Genomic DNA, 19,677 nt, shown 5'->3' with positions numbered 1-19,677 from the left:
TAGCCTAGGGGCAGGGAAGATCTTTAAGTTTGCATTTCCATTACATTAGGTTATCTATCCAACTGGACGACAGTCATTCTTCATCCACTTAATCCCTCCTGTGTGAATAGTCAGGCCAAATTCTTTTGGTTGGTTACAGATCTCTTTCAGAAGCCTCTGCTGTTACCCAGGGCTTGATGGTACTATCATGATGTAACATAGGAAGAGGACCTTATTTTCAATGCAAAAACCTTCTTGTACTTTGATTCTTCACTGTATTCCCTGAATTACAATAGCAAATATCTTTGGCAAATATTTATCTCTATTTTTTGTCTCATCTGATGTTTATGATCAGAGGGCTGTTGAACAAGGTTATCTCTGTTATTAAATTCTTCAAGGAATTTTGATGAATTTTTATATATGAATGAGAGATTCTCCTCATGGGAAGAGAGACTTTAAGACTTTGTTCTAATGAGTCAAATATTTTTGTTAATAATCAGTGAACAATGAAAACAGTTTGGGTTCTTATATGTTCTATAACTTCTAGATATTTGTGTTATGGTAAAGATGTGGACTATTAAGTAATATGGCTTGTGAAAGCCTAACCTATAGTTCTTTCCTAATACACTCACTCAGCATGCCCTCCAATATACATAAATGGAAAGGCAGGAATGTAGGTTAGTAGCTGATGTTGTCTCAGTTGCCTTTTTGGGTATTAATAGGGTCAGATTTTTTATCCCACACTTTGGTATCTCTTTCTCCTTCATTTACCTTGTGAATCAATCTTTTAACACCCTTGTAATTGTGCCACATCCAGCATAGATCTGTGTGCTTTATCCAATCCAACTGTTGTAAAAATAAATTCTCTTTAGTGCCATTTCTGCCTTCTGTAGAAGTACATCTGGGACTGTACTGTTAAGAGTCCAAATGTGGTGGTTATGCTATCCTGATAGAAAAAATAGTTTGTAATAAATATCTTTGTAGATATTTTCAAATTTTTCTTATGTTATCCATCCACTTTCATCCTTAAATACCCTTTGGATCAGTCAGTTAACCAATAATATTTATTAAATAACTATTAGGTTCTTAATATATTAGACATTGTACTAAGCACTGGGGATACAAAAAGGGGCAAATGACAGTCTCTTCCCTCAATGAACTTATAATCTAATAAAACACACATATATGTTATATATATATACATATATACATACATACATACAAGGCAGACTATATACAGGATAAATAGGAAATAATTAACAGATGGAAGACACTAGAATTAATAGGCATTGGGAAAGGTTTCCTGTAAAGGATGGAATTTTAAACTGGGCTTCAAAGGAAGATAAGGAAGGCAAGGAGCAGAATTGAGGAGGGAAAGCATTGTAGGCATGAGAAACAGCCAAAGAAAATGCCTGGAACTGAAGATGGAGGGTCTAGTTTGTGGAATAGTCAGGAGACCAGCATCACTAGATTGAAGAGTACATGCCAGGGAATAACATGAAGGAAGATTGGAAAGGTAGGATGGGGTTACATTATGAAGGACATTGAATGCCAAATGGAGCATTTTGTGTTTGATCCTGGAGGCAATGGGGAGCCACTAGAGTTTGTGGAGTATGGGGGTGATATGATTGGACCTGTGCTTCAGGAAAATCCTTTTGGTAACTGAATGGAGGATGGATTGGAGTAGGAAGAGACTTGAGGCAGACAGATCCACTATCAGGCTATTGTAGTAATCCAGGTGTGTGGTGATGAGGGCCTGCACCAGGATGGGGGCAGTGTCAAGGGAGAAGAGGAGGCATATTTGAGAGATGCTTTGAAGGTGAGATTAACAGGCCTTGGCAACAGAATAGATATGGGGAATGAGAGAAAGTGAGGAATCCAGGGTGACTCCTAGGTTATGAGCTTGAGGGACAGGGAGGCTGCTGTTGCCCTCTATCATAATAGGGAAGTCAGGAGGTAGGGGGGATGCTTAGGGAGGAAGAGAATGAGTTCATATTTCGACATTTGTATTTAAGGTGTGTATTGGGCCAGTTTGAGATATCTGAAAGGCAGTTGGAGATGTGAGATCAGCAGACAGGTTGGTGTAGGATAGGTAGATTTGAGAATCATCAGATGGTAATTGAATCTGTGGGAGCTGATGAGATCAGCAAGTGAAGTAGTATAAAGGGAGGAAAGATGAGGGCCCAGGATAGAACTCTGAGGGACACCTACAGTTAGAGGGTCTGATCTGGATGAAGATCCTGTAAGGGAGACTGAGGAGTGGTCAGAAAGGTAGGAGGAAAACAGAAGAGAAATCTAGAGGGGGAAGAGTATCAAGGAGGAGAGAGTTATTGTCATTGTCAAAGACTGCAGAGAAGCTGAGGAGAATACCATTGTATTTGGCAGCTAAGAGATCATTAATAACTTTGGAGAGACCTGTTTCAGTAGAATAATATCAGAAGCCATATTATAAGGGGTTAAGAAGAGAGTGAGAGGAAAGTGGAGGTGCTTATTGTAGACTGCCTTTTTGAAGAGTTTAGCTATAAATGGCAGAAGATATGTAGTAGTAATGTGTAGTAAGCATCACTTCTTCCTGAGCTTTGTTTTCTGTGTTTCATTGTGCTCACCTTTCCTACCTTTGCATTGAAGTCATATATAAAACATTATGTTGGTATAAGTTGGATTGTCTTATCAAATTCTTTGTAGAATTTCTCTTCTTCAGTTCCCACACAACCATGTTAATTCATGAGCTATATTATTTGCTTTCATGGTGGCCTTTTTTGCAAATATCAATTTCACTGGAGTTTTAGATAACCAAATGTCTCACAAAATAATGTTCCTTGATGCCTATGGGCATATGATAAAACCAACTCCACCAACTTATTTCTTAGTTTCTCCAAGGGATTGGTTACCTGTGACTCATCTTGCTGTTTAGATGCAAAACATTCTTATTTCTTCTCATTTCATTTCTATCAAGAATGGCATGATTGATATGATTCAGTTCCTCTTGTAATATGCCTGGTCGTTGGTCATTGAATAAGGATCTCACATTTATTGTATTAACACCCAAGGAGGGTAGACCAAGATGAATTTTATAGACAGTCTAAAAACTCTGTTTCAACTCTGCTGCCATCACTGCAGAAGCAGAAACGGGCAGAACTGAGGGATATTTTGTATTTTTCTTTGTTTCATGGGTTGCCATGACCAAGGAATTCATTGACAAGTGGCCAATCTACTGATGGTCAGTTTCTCCTTATGTGGCTAGGCTGAGTTTTGGAAAGCAGATTTGGTCTGTTGTCAGAACCATCCCTGGAATCTGACAAAGCTTAGGTTATGCTGACAGAGCCCTCAAGAACCCAGAACCCCCTCTATGCCATGGCTAAGTATAACTATTACATATGATTAAGGCTTGTCTAATTGCCTTTAAAAAAGATGACAACACTCCTTGGAAAGTACACAAAAACAAGTTTTGTTCTATTATTATTTTTTTATATTTATACCACAGAGGAGGTTAAGCTTACAGTGGTAAAGAGAGAATGAAAGACAAAGAGATTGGACAGGGAAATTATGAGGGAAGTTTAAAAAAATGCTCTTCTTTGTGTATGTGTGAATTTGGTTCCTCCTAAGAGGGAACTGGAAGTTTTATACATCATGCTTACACTCATGGTTTCAAATCTCAACAGCCCTGGTTTTTGTAACAAGGAAAGATATGCATTTTAATCCTGGCTCTGACACTTGGACCGAGTCTGGCTACATTTCATTTAAATCTCATTGAGCCTCAGTTTCTTCATAACATGAGATAATAATATTCTGTATGACCTACCTCTCAAGATTGTTGGAAGAAAAATGCTTCATACCTTAAAGTTCTATATAGATACTCTTAATACATCCTGGGGATGCCTTGAGCAGAAAATAATTATTTCTCCCATTGGACTGTTTTATCCTAAGACATAATCACTCCAAAGAATTTGTCAGTAGGGGTGGCTAGGTGTCGCAGTGAATAGAGCACCGGCCCTGGAGTCAGGAGGACCTGAATTCAAATCCAGCCTCACACACTTAACTAGCCATGTGACCTTGGCAAGTCACTTAACCCCAATTGCTCTGCCCTCCCCCTTCCAAAAAAAAAAAAAAGAATTTGTCACTGCCCATTGCTGAGACTGTCATTGAGGTCCTTCTTAACCTTTGGTCCCCCTCCCATTTCCCATTTTGCACCCTGAAATAAATCACTCGGCGCTAAATGTTCCAAGAAATCTTATTTTCTTTATTGTTTGATTTTTTTTTTTGACTCGACAATGGTTTCTTTTTTTTGGAAGTTTTTTCTTTTTTTTTTTTTTGAAACGTACTCGTTGTCTTTATGAGTCTTTTGTTTTGTTCTCGTTAAATGCACTCGACCCAAAATTGGTTTGGCATATCGAAAAGGAGGAGACCAAGGTGGGGAAGGTGGGTGGCAGGAGGACAGGAGGAGGGAAGCCCAAACGGACAAAGAGAAAGCAAGGGTGAAAAGAAGGGTAAGAGGAAGACAAGACAGATGAGAGACACAGAGGAGAAAGACAGACAGAGGGAAAGAGAGGCAGAGACAGAAAAAAGGGAAAGAAGGCAAGGGAACCAAGAGAAATGAAAATCCAGAAATTGCCTCCCACAAAATTTTAAGAGGGAAGGAACTCATGAGCCCAGGGAAAGGAGAGTAGGGGGAGGAAACCAAGAACCTTCTCTATACAGTGGGTCCTGTCCCAGCTGGGGTGGGGGTGTCAAGGCACCAGGGCTAGTTGGGGTGGGGGAACAGTTGGGTTCTCTAGGGTGGCTTGGAGCTGGACTGCGATGGTCTCTGTATCCCCACCAGGGGGCCCTGCCATGCAGCCGTGAGGCCTAGGAACCCTTCCTGTTGCTATCCCTGTCCTCGCTAGATGGGAACCTACTCACTTCACCCTACCCCCATGATTGTCCATGTCTGGGGAGATAAGGGGAGGGGGGGGGAAGCAGGACTCCTTACATTCCTTCAGGTTCCACAGAAACCCAGGAGTTCCCAATCCCCAGCTGGTGTCATATAGCTGCCCCAAGTTTGAGGCAGGAAGGGTAGGGGGCCCTCGAGGCCTTCCACCCACCAGCTTCCTCATCAGTCACTTCCCATCTCTATCTCTCCTTCCCCCCTCCAAACTGAGCTTTTCACAACCCTCCCCCATCCAGGTGGTCCTTTGTCACAACCAGGGAATCGAGATAGAGACCATTGGGGACAGCTCCTGCCCTAAGTCTCTCCCAAGCACAGAAAGAGGGGAATGTTGTGTGGGGGAAATGGTGATGCAGGGCCTTTAGATGGTCCTTGCCTTCCCCAACCTGACGTCACTGCCATTCAACCCAGGGGCTCCTGGCAAAGTGAATTTAGCACTTCCAACACAGGGTCACTCTCAGTCTTATCTAGGAGAGCAAGAGATGAAGACCAACCAGGTTCTCCTTCTCGCTGTCCTCCCCACCCCTGCCCCCAATGTGGGACAAAGCCATCATTCTTTGGTTTGACCCCTTCTCCCCCACATGATGGGGACAAGCCAGCCCCAACTCCCCAGGAGGAGGGAGGGGGTTTCTAGCAGCAAAAAGGATTCCCCCAAGACCCCCTATCTCTCCTCCTACCACACATACTTATTCCCCAATTACTCCCTGGAGCTCCTGTCCCCCAAACCAAGAATTTAATGGCAGCAGCAGGCTGAGACCCAAAGATGTTAGAAAACTCATGGCACTTGTGAGAAAAGTGGTAAGGGGAGGGTGTGAGGTGAAGGAAGCAGGAATGGGGAGGGGCCACCCTTTGGGGAAATGGCCACAAGGGACTCCAGGGACCAGAGCATTGTAGCACATTGCACAGCTGGGCTGTCCCATTCCCACCCCAAGAGGCATGGAGAGGAGCCCTTAGGTGAGGATGGTGAAAAAAAGGTCAGAGAAGAAAAGACAGTATAGCAGGGAGAGGCACACATGAGCAGATTCCCCCCCAAAACCAGCTTCTAAGAAATGTAGGAGGTTTGGAGAAACAGCCCTGCTTAAGTGTCCTCTGATGCCTTCCCCTCTGGGAACCTCTCACGCTTTCCAGACAGGGCAAACTCCATCATTCCACATCCTGACCCCAAACACATGGACACAAAACTCCCATCTTACCCTTCCCTACTCCAGCACCCAGGGACTGTGGGTATTTTCATTTTTTAAAAAACTCTTCCATTAACCCCTCTAGACAGAAAAATGACGCCTTTATCCCTTTGCTGGTCCTGAGGCCCAGAAGCAATTTGCAGTTAACAGAACTTAAAGAGATGGTGTGGCCACCTCAGGAAAGCATCTTTGGGTCGGAGGGATCTCCCCTTGGCAGGGAGGGAGGGGTGAGAGAAGGAAAACGGGTCCCTATTCCTGGAGCAGGTGGTGGGCCACGTGCCCCAAGAGAGACGATGCTAGGGACTGCATTTGGAGGGAAATGACAGGAACGTGGTGCCAGGAAGGAAAAAGGTTGTGTCTCTTTTGCTTCTTGTTTTTGTTTTGTTTTCTGTCTTTTGATTGTAAAAAGCTGCCATGGAGGCCCCCACTCCAACCTGGCCAGGATGCACGCACAAGCAGAGAGAAGTCTTGGCTGCTGGGTGGGTAGGTGGGTGGGTGGGCAGGTAGGTGGCTAGGTGCTCTGGCTGGTGGAGAGCCAGAGCTGGCCTGGGCTGTGGGCTCCCAGTGGCTTCAAGTGATGAGATTTTTTTTTTTGTAATTTTTTTTCTTTTCCATTTCGTTGAAATATTTACAGCAATGGGGGAGGAAGGGAAGGGTAAAGAGGCCCCCTGCCCCAGGGAGAGTTCCAGACCCAGGATCTACTCCCCAGAGATCTGAGCCCACAGAGGTGGGGAACTGCCCCCCCTGAGGGGTCACCCCCATGGGCTAGGGGCCCCATGGGGGGTTGTGCTTAGTCAGGAGTCACCCTTGGGGGGGTCAGTGGGTACAGTCTTGGGGGGGAGCTCAGAGCAGGCTTGCTTCCAGGGAGGAAATGAGGAGTAGTTGGCTCAGAAGAAAGTTCAACATTTAAACCTCTAGCCGCATCCCTCAATTTCCCTCCTGGGGTTTTCCCTTGGGCTAGAACCTCCAGTTTCAGGGGAGTAGGAGGATATACAGAAGGCTGTCCATCTGTCCTTTGCCCTGAAATTCTTCCTTGGGGTGGGGCCTGCAAGGTTTCTGGCTGTAGAGAGGAGCCACTGAAAGGTTTGGCAAAGTGGGGTTTTGGCAACCGCTTTACCCCTGGGCAGAGAATCTAGGAGGAACTGTGCTCCTCCAACTTCTTGCCCATCTACCCCCAGGGGGCCCTCAGCTTATCCCCACAACACTCCCCCAAAACAGCTGGTGCATGTGGCTGTCAGGAACTCCTGTGTACCCTGTACATCAAAGACCCTGCCCCTTCAGAGTCCCCTAAAAGGGGAGTGGTAGGGCCCATAGGTGAGGGGTACATACAGAGAGGACAGCCTGTCTCACACCCTGTTTAGTTCACCCTCTATCCCCCAAAGTCCTCCCCTACCCAGGGTCCCCCTCCCCTGGCACTGGGCCACCCAGCCCTCTGAGTCCATGGGGCCCCTCAGAGGCTGGTGACCAGTTGCATCTGGCCATCACCATCAGGCCCTGGCCCCTCCAGGCCTGGGGCAGCCAGGTAGCCTTCATGGCTAGGCCGCCGCACCTGGTAGTAGCCCTGCAGGGGGTTCCGGGCCACCAGGGCCGGGCGGGAGGTGTAGTAGATTTCAGGAGGACCAGGTGGGGCCGGAGGGGGTGGAGGAAGGGCCTCACTAGGCCCCTCTGGGCTACTGTCCGGGTAGGAGGGCGAGTCCCGAAGGTTGGCCCCACTGGCATAGAGCGAGTCCCGGCCAGGAGGGGAGGAGAGGGGCCGGCTGACTGCCCCGTCCTCAGCCGCACAGCTCTCCGATTCGTCCAGGTCGCTCTGATACAGCACCGACTGGGCCCGGGGCAGCAGTAGGGGCTCCTCCAGGGCTTTGTAGAGCAGTTCGATCTCGGCCCGGTCAGCCCCTCCAGGTGCTCCTGCCTCTTCATCTCCGCCACTACCTGGCACTGGTGGCACTGGGGGCTCAGGGGGTGGGGGGCCCTTGGCTGCCCCACTGCTACCCCTGAGATTGTTGTGCACCAGCTCTGAGATGATCATCTTCTCAAAGGCAGCAGCATCAGCCAAGTTTCGTCCTCGTGGTGGTTCTGGACCCCCATCCCCGGGGGGGAAGTCGCCGCTTCGTAAGGAGTAGCTGTTGTTAAAGTTACCATTAAGTGGAAGGGTATCCATACCGCATGCATCCCGGCCTCCTAGGGGGTGTTCTGTAAGATAGAGAGGCACTGGTCAGGAGGAAGGGGGCAGCATGGATGGGAACATGGCTGTAAGGAAGCCATGGGGGGCTGATGAGGAAGGGAGCGTGTGAGGGAGAGGGGCCAGGCTGTCTTCTCAATCGCTCTCTAGGACTTGTCCTATCACCCTGGGGAGCTGAGCCCTTCCCACTCCTTACCTCCACCTGTGGCTGGGGACCCTATTTCCTGCTCCAACTACCTCCACCAGAGAGAACTAGCCGTCCCAGGGCCATTCTATCACTCATCAGGAATTCTCCAGGGGATCCTGAGGAGTCATAGCTAGGGGGTTTGGACACTTAGGGATGTGAGGGGCCGAGCTTGACCCTGCCTAGAGAGGATGGCAATCCTGTATGTTCTGACCCACACTCGAGGCCATCCCCATCTGGCAGCAGCTACTGCCTTAGACTGTCTCCCACCTCCTAAAATATTACTGGAAAAGGGTAGGACGTACTGGGCTCCCGGTAGCTCCCTGTAGGTTTGCATGGGGAGAGAAAAGAGAGAGGGTTAGAATGAGATTGGTCCAGAGATACCGTCTCCTAACTTCAAACACCCAGCCCCCAATCCAGGGCTTATGAAGCCTTCCCTCAGACAAAGAACTAGTTACCTCGTGCCTAGTCCTCAAAAAAAGGGCCCTATTTCTTTTTTTTATAACAACTTAATTTTCTTTAGTGGCTTAAGGTTCACAAATACTTTCCTCAGAACGACTCTGAGGCAAGTATTATTATATCCTTTTTATAGATGAGGAAACTGAGGCTCAGAGACATGAAGGAAATTGTCCATGGTCACATAGTAAGTAAAAGAGCTGCATTTTGAGCCCAGGCCTCCCAATTCCCAAGTCCCATACTCTTTTTGCTACAACCAACCATGCTTCTTTTCTCAGCTCTGTCCCCACAGGTAGTCCTTTTACCTGGAGAGTTGAAAACAGGGGGTGAGGAGGGGTTGAAGCCCACAGACTCAGCAATGAGGGTATTGTAGGGGCTGGTCCCACCTCGAGGCTGCAGGACAGGGTTGGTTAGCAGATGGTTCCCCATGGTGCCTAGCAGAGGAGAGCCCAGTGTCAGAGATCACCAAATAGTTCAGAGTCTGACAGAATTTCAGGGTTAAGGAAAGGAAACTGAGTACAGAGTCAGGAAGGGCTCTCACCTCGGTTCAGGGTTGGGGTACTGTTGATGTCTCCAGCCATGAAGGATGACTCCGTCTGCTTCCTCACGGTGTCATTCCACATCCTTCGAATTCGGCTCTGGAAACACAACAACATGGGGTGTGAGACATGGCTCAAGTGCCCTTGGTGCCTTGGCTGGTTGACCCTTCCATGACAAAATTAACACCTGACCGTTCCTTCCTCAGTGGATAGCCTCGTCACCACCAGCCCTGCCCGCAGGTAGCTTTCCCAGCCCCAGCAGAGCCCTAGGTACCTGGGTCCCCGTATAGTAGCGGTTGTTGCTGCGCATGGCAGAGGTCTTGAGGGAGCCGTGAGCGCCTCCAGGGGGTGGTCGGATGCAGCAGTAGGAGTGGCGCAGGCACTTGCTGTACTCCTTGTGCACCTGAGGGCAGGCGGAGGAAGAACAGGCAGGTCAGGCAGAGTGGGAGGAGTAGGGCTCACTCACTCACTCTGCCCCCAAAGCGGGGCCACAGGAGAGAAGGAAAAGGCCCTTGGGGAGTGGAATCTGGAGGCTAGAGAACAGGGGTAACACCCTTCTTACCTTCTTCTGCAGAGCGCAGTGAAAGACAAAGATGAACACCCCCTGGAAGGCATTGAAGGTGGTGAAGAGATAGGCCATGACCACCGACTCCTTGTTGATGAAGAGGAGGCCAAAGGCCCAGGTGAGACCCAGTAGGAAGAGAAGGGCAATGGCCCCCAGGGCCCAAGACCTGTAAGGTGGGGGGGGGTGGCAAGAGGAGAGAAAAAGCATCTCAACAGCAGCTTCTTGGAGGAAGCCAAGGTTCCAGAGCAGAGGAGCAGCTTAGGTTAAGCTAGAGAGTGCAGATGAAAGGGGGGGAGCAGGGGCTATAGGTGGGGGGGCCATCCCTCAGCTCATCTAACACCAGCACAGTCACCCTAGGCTTCTGCCTCCTTCAGGTTATCATTTCAGCTGGCACTAGGTCAACAGGGTCCTCAGCCAGGCTGAGCCCATGGTCAGTCTCTGGGGCTGAAGCTAGACCTGGGGGCTCCTGGGAGGGTGCTGAGTTGTCCACAAGTGCCCACTTACTTGATGTTGTCCAGGCGACTAGAGTCAGGCTTGAGCACAGAGGAGCTACGAATCATCTTGTGAAGTGTCACCATGAGGAACACCAGGTTCACCTGGAAAGGGACAAGGACATGGTGGAGGGCGGGTCAGGCTGCTTGGCTGGGCTTGGCTCTTCCTCACCAGAATGCTAGGTCTGGTCTGAGGCTGTTGAATGCTGAAGGGAGAGAACCTTGTTGCCTGACACTGGAAATGTACTCTCACTCCTTTATGGGTACCCAGAGGGTAGCCTGGGGCTGTTTTGTTTTTCTATTCCAATTGGAGGGATCAACCAAAGCAGCTTCACTTGTGTCCACACACACGCACACACACACAGACACACACAAGCACACACATGCGCACACACACACACACACCCCAGATATGGGAGTCTGACAACCCGTGTTTGAATTCTAGCTCTGTTACTTACTGCCTGTATGACCTTGGGGAACTATTTAATCTTTTCAAGCCTCAGTTTCTCCATCTGTAAAATGAGAGGGTTGGTCTAAAGAATCTCTAAATTCTTGTCTAGCTCTGTAGGAGTATGAGATTAGAAACTACCCACTGTATGGAGAAGATTAGAAACCATCCTTCTTTTGGGGAGACCAGACATCATAATTAGGCAAGAGAAGATTGAACACCACCATTATGTAGTGAAGAGAGGATTTGTTCCATTTCTTGGGTCTTGAGAAGGTCGGGGTAGAACAGGGTACAAAAATGTTCCTCCTTTTCAAATTCTGGGATAAGCCCCTTAGGAACGATTAGAAGAGTTAGGGGGTGAAGACTACTACGATTCAAGGGAGCCTGATGAGTGTGGGGCCCTCTCCTCTGACTCACCACAATGACAAATGAGACGGGCCCGATGAAACTCCAGATGAAGTAATTGTCTACTCGGAGCCAGCAGCTGTCAGACAGGAAGAGGACAAGGTAGAAGTGGGAAGGGGGAAGGCAGGAGAATAAGCATTTATATAGCACCTACTGTGTTCTAGGTACTGTGCTAAGCACTTTACAAATATTATCTCCTTTGAGAGAAGGGCCCAGGGTACCAAATAGCTCTACCTCCACCACCAACAGGACTCCCTATTTTGTCCCTGGGGGGCTGATTCTGCCTAGTGCGGTTTCTATGGAGTCGAGAAGGAGGGCAATGACCCCTAGGGACCAAGACCTGTAAGGTGGGGAGCGTGGCAAGAGGAGAGGGGGATGGTCCCTGAATGGCCCCATCCTAAAGGTCAGTGCTATCTGGGGGCTTAGGAGAACAGACGCCAAAGAGACAAGGGAAGAACAAACACTCACGCCTTCTCAGTGCCGTAGCTGCGATAGTCGATGGCGGCAGCGATGCCCACAACGAGGGCTGGAAAGCAGTAGCCTCCCAGGTAGTAGTATTTGGTGCGTGAGTACTCGCTCTCAAACACTTCCACCAACAGCAAGTAGAGATGCACGCCCTCCAGGCACAGCCAAGAGAAGGCTGCCAGGAAGAAGTAATGCAGCAGCCCCGCAAAGATGGGGCAGGCGATCTAAGGGCACAGGCACCAGGCATGAGGGGGAATGGCCCAGCCCAGGCCAGCCCTCCTACCAGGCTCCCAACCCAGCTGGGCCCTGCAGCCCTGTTGCCCAACCCCCTCGAAGCTGGAGAAGCCTGATGTTGGCACGTGCTGGACATGGCAAGCTTAGCGCTGCCTCTGCTCAGAGAGAGAAATAAGCCAGCTCTACCCCCCTGGCATCAGGCTCCCTGAACCCTGACTAACCTCGTACTGGGTCTTATCAATGCCAACAAGGAAGAGCAGCTCAGCCAGAAAGAGGTTGATACAAAGATTCTTGTGGATGGTATTTCGGTCAGTCTGTAGCCCCCGAAGGAAGCAGAAGGTGGAGATACAGATAGCCAGGCAGACAAGGGAGATCACGATGCCCACCCAAGTGATGACAGACAGCAGTAGCTCATTGATCCGACCTTGGTACTGGGGAGAAATCAGGAAGGGCAATTTTAGGATTTGCGACCCTAACCTTGACTTAACCAGGGCACCATTTGTAGGCAATTGCTAAGGACACCATGAGCCTCACTGGACCACCCATCAGAACCTTCTGCCCCTTCACCAGCTGACTGGTTCCCACCCTCTGGTGGATGGTATGCCCCCTTCCCCCATGCTCTGGAATACCCATGGAGAAGTAATGAAACCTCAATGTCTGGGGAGAAGGAGGCAATTGAGACAGAGCCAGGAAAAGCAGCCCTTTCCCCTTGTCATTTCTACTTGCTCCAGCCCCATGCCCTGAGCAAGGGAGGTACTGATGGCTCCCTATGCCCAGGAAGTTGGGATTCCCTTGGCATGCCTCATGTTGTAATGCCATGCAAAGCCAGGCTAACAAGCAGGCCTTGGCCCAGTGGAGCTGATGGAGCCACTGGCTTACGATCTCACGGTGAGCCATGAGCACGGCAAAGTTAGTGAGGTGGCTGCAGGCACAGGTGGTATGGGTCTTGTTGGAATCCACCAGACGACAGCCCTGGGTCGACCAGTAGCCCAGCATGGAACGCTCTGAGTAGTTCCAGAAGGAGCAGTTGGCATTGAAGTGGTTCTTGGCCTGTTGTGTGGTGGTAGTTGGGGGGTGTCAGAGTATTACAGTGAGAGGCATCAGATCTGTGGAGTCCTCTCCAACCCCTCACTCCCACCAGGCTGTAGCACAGCCTCAGACACGGACACAACATTGGATAAGTGCCATGGGGTGGGGGTGAACCTTACGGGGTCAGGGGTTTTTCAAATAAGAGTACAGATAAGGATTTAGCACTCCATGCAAAGTGAGAGGCAGTATAGTGAAAAAACCCCACTAAACTAAGAAAGAGTCTAGAGTCTTGGGTTCAAGTCTCAAATATAGCTCTAAAAAGCTATGTGGCCTCAAGCAAGTCGCAATGCCACTGAGCTTCAGTTTCCCCATATGTAAAAAGGAGGGAACTGCACCAAGGAACGAGGAAGATTTACTTCAAGTTCAAAAATCCAATGATCTAATTTAAAATGACTCTACCTGTAGGAGAGGGTACCAAGCACTAGGGATCAGGAGTTATAGACTGGGGATAGGAGCCCTGACAGCTTTCCTGAAGTGTTCTCAATGCTGGGGAACATGAAAGCTCCTAAAGGGATATGGTCCAATGGGTTCTGCCCTGCTCATCCTCCCCTCCCCCAGACAGAGGACAAAACAGGACCCTTGAGAGGATGATGCTCTCCATAGGCAAGGCTCCTCAGAATCATCCCGAGGAAATGAGCATTGTGAGATCAGGGCCAGGTCGATTTCCAGGGCTTACCTCTAGGTGGGCCACAGTGAAGATGACTGGGTCCATGAGGAACACACGGCTAGATTCTTTGTTGATGGAAGCTGCAATGACTTGAGAGTTCACCACTAACGCAGCTCCCCCAGGGCCCCCGGAGCCTGCCTCACCTGCCAGCTTCACTGTGGCATTCTCCGTGGACAGAAAGAGGCCCAGGTTGTTATAAAGGATGAAGACAACTTTCACCACCCCTGGAACGGAAAGTGTGGTGACAACCATCAGCACCAGTTAAAATAATTGCTCCAATATTGACTATTTCCTACCTGTGTGACCTTGGGAAAATCTCTTCTCCTTAGTCCTTCATGTCCTCACTTGTAAATTGAGAGGTTAGACCAGACCAGAACTTTTTGTATGTGTGTATGTTTTTTTTTTTTTAACTTTTATTGTACCATGGGTTCCTCTGGCATTGAAGCCCTCTGGTGAAGCCTATGGACCTCTTATCAGAATGATGTATTTAAATGCTTAAAATAAAATACTTCATATCACAAAAGAAACCAATTATATAGAAACAGAGTTTTCAGGATTAGAAAAAAAAAAGGTCACAAATACCCCCCTCACCCCAGGTTAAGAACCTCTGGCCTATATGACTTCTAAAATCTTTTCCCCTTCTAAGTCACTGACTAACAGCATTGGAGAACTGGAAGGGACCTTGGGAGCCCTCTAGTCCAACCCATACGTGAAAAGAACTCCTCACTATACCCTGTCCAAGAAGTACTTGGGAAGCCTCTGCTTGAAGATGCAGAATGAAGGGAAACCCATTATGTCCCAGTACAGCCTATTCCACTCTGGGACAGCTCTGATTTTCAACACATATTTCTTGACATCAAACCAGAATTTGCTTTTTTGCAACTTTTCCCATCCATTGCTCTTATCTGTGCTCTTGGGGGCCAAACAGGTCATATTTAATCCCTCTTCCACTTAACAGAGAGCTTCAGGTACCTGAAAAGAGTGACTGTGCCCTTGATTTTATTCTCTAGGCTAAATGTCCCCAGTATTTAGATGGCATAAATTTGAGGCCATTTGCCATTCTGGTTAGCTTCCTCTGGATGTTCTCCAGCTTATCCACATCCTCTCTACATGGACCACAGGACCACACTACTCCAGATGTGGTCTGACCAACCTGGATAAGGTGTAGTAGGGTGCACAAGTACCTCCTTATTCCTGGAATCTAATGAATGACTTATGGAGCCCCTCCCTGGAGGACACCCCGTTCACTTTGTCCCTGCTGGTTCCTGATTTACCCCTCAGCTCCCATGATGAAGCTGAGGGTTGGGGTGTTACTAGAGCTCAGCAATACATTCCCAAGTGGATTCCCTTCCTTTCCCCCTCCCTGCCATGGTACTGACCGTTACGGCTGTTCTGCTTGATGGTGTTGGCAGAAAGTTGGATGGAGTTTTCACTGGGGTACTCCTGGGGGAACACCAGTTCTTGTACCTGACCCTCGGTGTTCAGCACGGTAACCTCGAGCACTGTGGAGGGACATGAGAAGTACCTGAGTGCATTTGACTCTGGCCTTTACCATCCAAGGGCCTGAAGAAGGAACCTTATAGCAGGAGGCTGGTTGAAGGAGCTAGGCAGGGAGCTGTCCCTCCCTTATGGCCTAAAGTCTTCTTATCCATGCACAAGTCCCTATATTCTAGGCAGGTTCCAAGGTTGGATGTGTCCAGGTGGGATGCTGGGTCTAGGCATGTTTTTGGGGCATGTCTGCATAATATAATCAGATCTTCATGTTCTGGACAGCCCTTTGTCTCTTGGTGTGGCCTCAGGGAGCTTACTCACCTACATTCTGCTTTGCCGTGAGGAATCGAGCTGGTTCTTTGACATTGTCAGCTAGCAGGAAGGCCCCCTCCTCCAGGATGTCTAACAACATGGTGGCCGTGTGCACTTGTTCTGTGGCATTCATGTCTTTCCATGACTCCAGGGCCTCTGGGCGAAGCAGGTTATCCACGGTCTCCACTACTGCCTGTGGGGGTGGGATAAGTAAGACTGAGAGTGTCTGTTCTAGCCTGACTATCCCAGCTCCACTTTCCCTCCAAAGTCTCCAAGGCCCCTTTTCCAGCCCTCCATTCTTAGCCTTGCCCACCCTGGTCATTGACGCCCCCTGGTGCCCATATCCCTCAGCCCTAGTTGGGCCACTGTCATCATCTCACCTTGATGTAGTCCTTGCAGGTTCTCTCTCTCTTGTGCATCTAGGACAGGAGAGAGAAGATGTCAGACTCAAACCCCTAATACTTATTCTTGGCTTCCCAGCCCCATTCCATCTCAGCTAGAATCCTAAGGGTCCCGTTCTCATCCTTGTCACCAGCTCATCCTGACTGCTAGCTAAATAACCCTGCATTAGTGGTTTCCAAGGTGAGCCCAGCATCTAATTTCAGTTCTTCTTGACCTCACAAGATGGTCTGCTAAACCACAGCCTTTATGATTCTTGTTTCCTTTTTCAACCAGAGGAGTTGTGAAGGTGTGTCTCAGAAGGGGGATGCAGAATTGGGAGGCACAGATAGCACAGAGGCTCCAGAATGGGCGATAACCACGCCCCACTAAAGTATCTTTTTTTTTTGCTCCAGACATAGGCATAGGGGATACTTTTAGTTTCCCAGATTCCCCTAGGATGCCCATGAGCAGGCCCACCTTGTTGTAGTTCTTGCCAGCTGACTCACGCTCGATGGGCCGGAGAGCTTGCAGCTGGGCATCCAGGATGTCCAGCAGCTGCTCCATTAGCTTCACTGATGATGAGACATCACCCGCATAGATAGAGCCCCGGGTATGGCGGGCCAGCTCACTGGCAATGTTGGCTGCATTCTCACCACTCTTGATCTGGAGGCAGGAATCCCATACCATGAATTTTTCCTTCTATACTTCCCCAGTCACTCCCAGCTTACTGAACTTCTCCCTGCCCAAATCCTGTCCCTTTAACCCCTACAATGGTCAGCTTTTCTACTACAGTTCCTCACTCATTCCCCTGCCCAGCCCCTCTTTCTACCTAGTAACTTAGGAGCTCCCTCTCACATTCATCTCCCATTAGACCCTTCCATCCCCATGACCCAGCCCCTCAAGGTGCAAGTGCTGGTACCTTCTGGGCCACCTGGTTGACCCAGGGGGAAGTACAGTTGCTGAGATCCGGGCCTCGGGGGTTCCAGAGCCCCAGTGCTGGTAGACACTGGAAAGAAGCAATTCCTACAAAGATGGACAAAGGCAGGAGACAAATAAGAGAAGAGAATGAGTAGAAGAGAAAAGAAATAGATGAGAGAAAGACAGATAAATGAGGAGGAGGTAGTGATAAGAAAGAAAGTGGGAGAGGACCAAACAATGAAAGAACACGATAGACCAAGATAAGGTTTGGGAACAAATGGATGGGAGACAGGAGAGAAGAAAATGGAAGGACAGAGATGAGAAAGAGAGCAAGAGAGACAAAGTGGGAGGAAAATGCAAGGACAGAGATGAGAAAGAGGGCTAGAGGGACAAAGTGGTGGGAAGCAGATGGACAGTCAGGGGGACTGTCTTTATGTGTTGATATTTTCTGTCTACCCTTTCCATTTCCCCTAATCCCCACTGTTCCTTGCCCCCTACCCCATGAGACCCATAGTCTGTTCTTTTTAAGCCTAGGGAGAGAACTTTCCACTCTTCCATGGAGAGAATTAGCAGTCACCACCCACCCATCCACCTTGGAAGGGGAAGAAGTCACTCTAGCCTCCAGAACTCACTCACCTCGTGTGCCCTTGGGGCAAGGCCTTTCTACCAACATGCCTTGCTGGGTGGCTGGCCATTGGACCCTCCGAACCTCCCGGGGCTCACAGAATAGCTCAGGTGACACGTGCAGGTTGGGGGCTGGGGGTCTTCGAGTGCTAGGAGCTGGTGCTGTGGCAGGTGGCACATCAGGCCCCAGCTGATTGATGGCACCCACAGGGTGAGTAGTGAGGGGTGCTCGGCGGAGAGGTGTGGTAGCAGCAGGTGAGGCTGTGCTTGTCAACGGGGTGGGTCGGGCTGTGGTTGTCGTGCTGAGGGGGGGTAAAGTGGCTGGACCTGTATTGTAGTGGGGTGATAGAAACAGTGTTAGATGTGGACCTTTCCCCCATCCTCAGACACACCATACCCTGGTATTCCAAATCACCCCACTCTTAACCATCTTGTTACTGTGTCTCCTGAGAAGGACAAGGAATGTTCTGGCTCCCTGAGGATCCCTACTTCCCTGCAGGTCTAGTGTGGCCAGCCTTTTCACAGCCTCATCACAACAGTTAGGACAGGTCTTACCCATATATACGGCATAAATTTGAGGCCCTTTGCTATTCTGGTTACCCTCTTCGGGGCGCTCCAGCTTATCCACATCCTCCCTGAACGTAGCACCCAGGACCACAGTACTCCAGATGTGTTCTTACCAACCAGGATAGAGTAGGGTGGTACAATCACCTCATTATTCCTGGAATCTAAGGAATGACTTCTGGACTCCCCACCCTGGAGACGGATCCCAAGGTTGCTGTCAGGCCATGTGAAAAAAGCACCTTTTTTAGAGTCAGGAGACAAGTTCCTATTCTGACTCTTCTATTTAAGATGATTTTGGGCAAGCCATTCCTGCTGAACCTCAGTTTTCTTATCTATGAAACAAGGGAGTTGAATTAGATGATCTCTAAGGTCCCTTTTCTAGAAATCTATCCTACACTTAAGATAGGAGTGGTATTAAGAATGAAGTCAAAGATCATCATTCCTGAGTCAGACCAAAGGAGTAGGAATGGCCATCCCCGGGGTCAGGGGTTGCCCTTACCAGCACTGGGGTCTGGGGGTCCAAACTCAAGACCGTAGCGCACCACAAAATAGTTGTTCCACACATAAAGCTGATTGTCACGGGGATTGTAATCAACTGAGGAGACAAACTGGTAAGGGTTGGGAAATGCCAAGCTGACAGGCTCCTCTCGGTTGGCATTGGTGTTGAAGGCGTAGTCAACTCGGTTTCCAGCAGCCTCGCTGTCATCATCCACATACACTGAGCGTAGCACATAGAGGACCCCACAAACCATGAAGGCATTGGAGGCTGATCGCTTGTCATAGCCTGTCTCCCAAGTGCCCTCAAAGCGCAGGGTGTAGGGATTGAGCTGGCTTACCACCAACCGCCCATTGTTGCTTTCCGTGGCATAAATGACCCACAGCCCATTCTCGTCCACTGCAAGGTCAATATCTGTCTTGCCCCCCCAACGGTAGGGTGACGTATCATGGTAGTTAGCAGTGTTGATCACTGTCTCCCCACTCTTGATACGCGTCCGTAGATCATACTTGACAATGTTTCGAGTTCGTTCCTTATTGTAGAAGACAGCACCATCATAGACTACAAAGCCTGTGCCGTCCACACGGTTGGGTAGGCGGTAGGTGGTGGTGTGGCGGGCAGCCACATAATCCTCCCATGATGCATATTCGGTCAGTGTGTCTGTTCGGTAGGGGATCCAGGGCATCACATAGATGCGGTCCCCAGCTTGTAGTGGGTCCTTGCACCATGCCCCTGATTGGTGCTCTGACTCATGTGTAGATGTGGCCTCCAGCACCTTCTGAAGAGTCCCAGGGCACACGAAGACTGGGCCAGGGGCAGGCAGGATAGGGGAAGTAAGGGGGTAGAGAGAAGGCACGGGGGAGAGAAAGAGAGAGAGAGAGAGAGAGAAAGGAGAAAGGAGAAAGGAGGAATTGATCATAGGAGGCCAGGTTAAAAAGCAGGTCTCCCCTCCTGCGGCTGCAGTCACGGTTGCTTGGTGGGACTGGTGATGGGAAAGGAGTATCTGGGGTGGGGATGGGGCACCTTCCTTGCTGTTCCCTGCCCTGGAGAGGTTACCTCTGAAAGCTGAGAGTGGTAAGTCAAGA

The 19,677-nt window shown here is 49.3% G+C and overlaps 1 protein-coding gene and 1 long non-coding RNA gene across 7 annotated transcripts in view; one reads left to right on the top strand and one right to left on the bottom strand.

Annotated features, from left to right (window-relative positions):
- The window catches only part of LOC138157388 (uncharacterized), a 38,769-nt gene that overhangs the window by 15,096 nt on the left and 3,996 nt on the right, over positions 1-19,677 (top strand). The window contains exon 2 of the long non-coding RNA XR_011167384.1: positions 10,017-10,125. This is a non-coding gene — a long non-coding RNA (uncharacterized lncRNA). The remainder of the gene's footprint in view (positions 1-10,016; positions 10,126-19,677) is intronic.
- Positions 4,199-19,677, bottom strand: part of ADGRL1 (adhesion G protein-coupled receptor L1) — a 65,242-nt gene continuing 49,763 nt past the window's right edge. For 3 of the 6 annotated variants that reach the window (XM_069082924.1, XM_069082920.1, XM_069082923.1), the window contains 19 exons: positions 18,596-19,396; positions 17,545-17,859; positions 16,910-17,013; positions 16,468-16,653; positions 15,990-16,028; positions 15,619-15,802; positions 15,186-15,308; positions 13,816-14,030; positions 12,930-13,100; positions 12,272-12,481; positions 11,820-12,040; positions 11,364-11,430; positions 10,512-10,603; positions 10,005-10,173; positions 9,717-9,845; positions 9,445-9,541; positions 9,209-9,337; positions 8,753-8,770; positions 4,199-8,274 (listed from right to left, as the gene is read on the bottom strand). In XM_069082924.1, the coding sequence (XP_068939025.1) occupies positions 7,535-8,274; positions 8,753-8,770; positions 9,209-9,337; positions 9,445-9,541; positions 9,717-9,845; positions 10,005-10,173; positions 10,512-10,603; positions 11,364-11,430; positions 11,820-12,040; positions 12,272-12,481; positions 12,930-13,100; positions 13,816-14,030; positions 15,186-15,308; positions 15,619-15,802; positions 15,990-16,028; positions 16,468-16,653; positions 16,910-17,013; positions 17,545-17,859; positions 18,596-19,396 (4,010 nt within the window). In that variant the 3' untranslated portion in view covers positions 4,199-7,534. Of the gene's footprint in view, positions 8,275-8,661; positions 8,771-9,208; positions 9,338-9,444; positions 9,542-9,716; positions 9,846-10,004; positions 10,174-10,511; positions 10,604-11,363; positions 11,431-11,819; positions 12,041-12,271; positions 12,482-12,929; positions 13,101-13,815; positions 14,031-15,185; positions 15,309-15,618; positions 15,803-15,989; positions 16,029-16,467; positions 16,654-16,909; positions 17,014-17,544; positions 17,860-18,595; positions 19,397-19,677 lie in introns of all 6 variants that reach the window. The other 3 variants (XR_011167383.1, XM_069082922.1, XM_069082921.1) reach the window with 3 other exon arrangements.

The sequence above is a fragment of the Petaurus breviceps genome, unplaced genomic scaffold, assembly GCF_028583685.1.
Source record: "Petaurus breviceps papuanus isolate PSGF00001 unplaced genomic scaffold, PetGlider_PUasm1.0 172, whole genome shotgun sequence".
Lineage (NCBI taxonomy): Eukaryota > Metazoa > Chordata > Mammalia > Diprotodontia > Petauridae > Petaurus > Petaurus breviceps.
The sequence above is the reverse complement of the archived record's forward strand: the minus strand, read 5'-3'. Positions and strand labels throughout refer to the sequence as shown.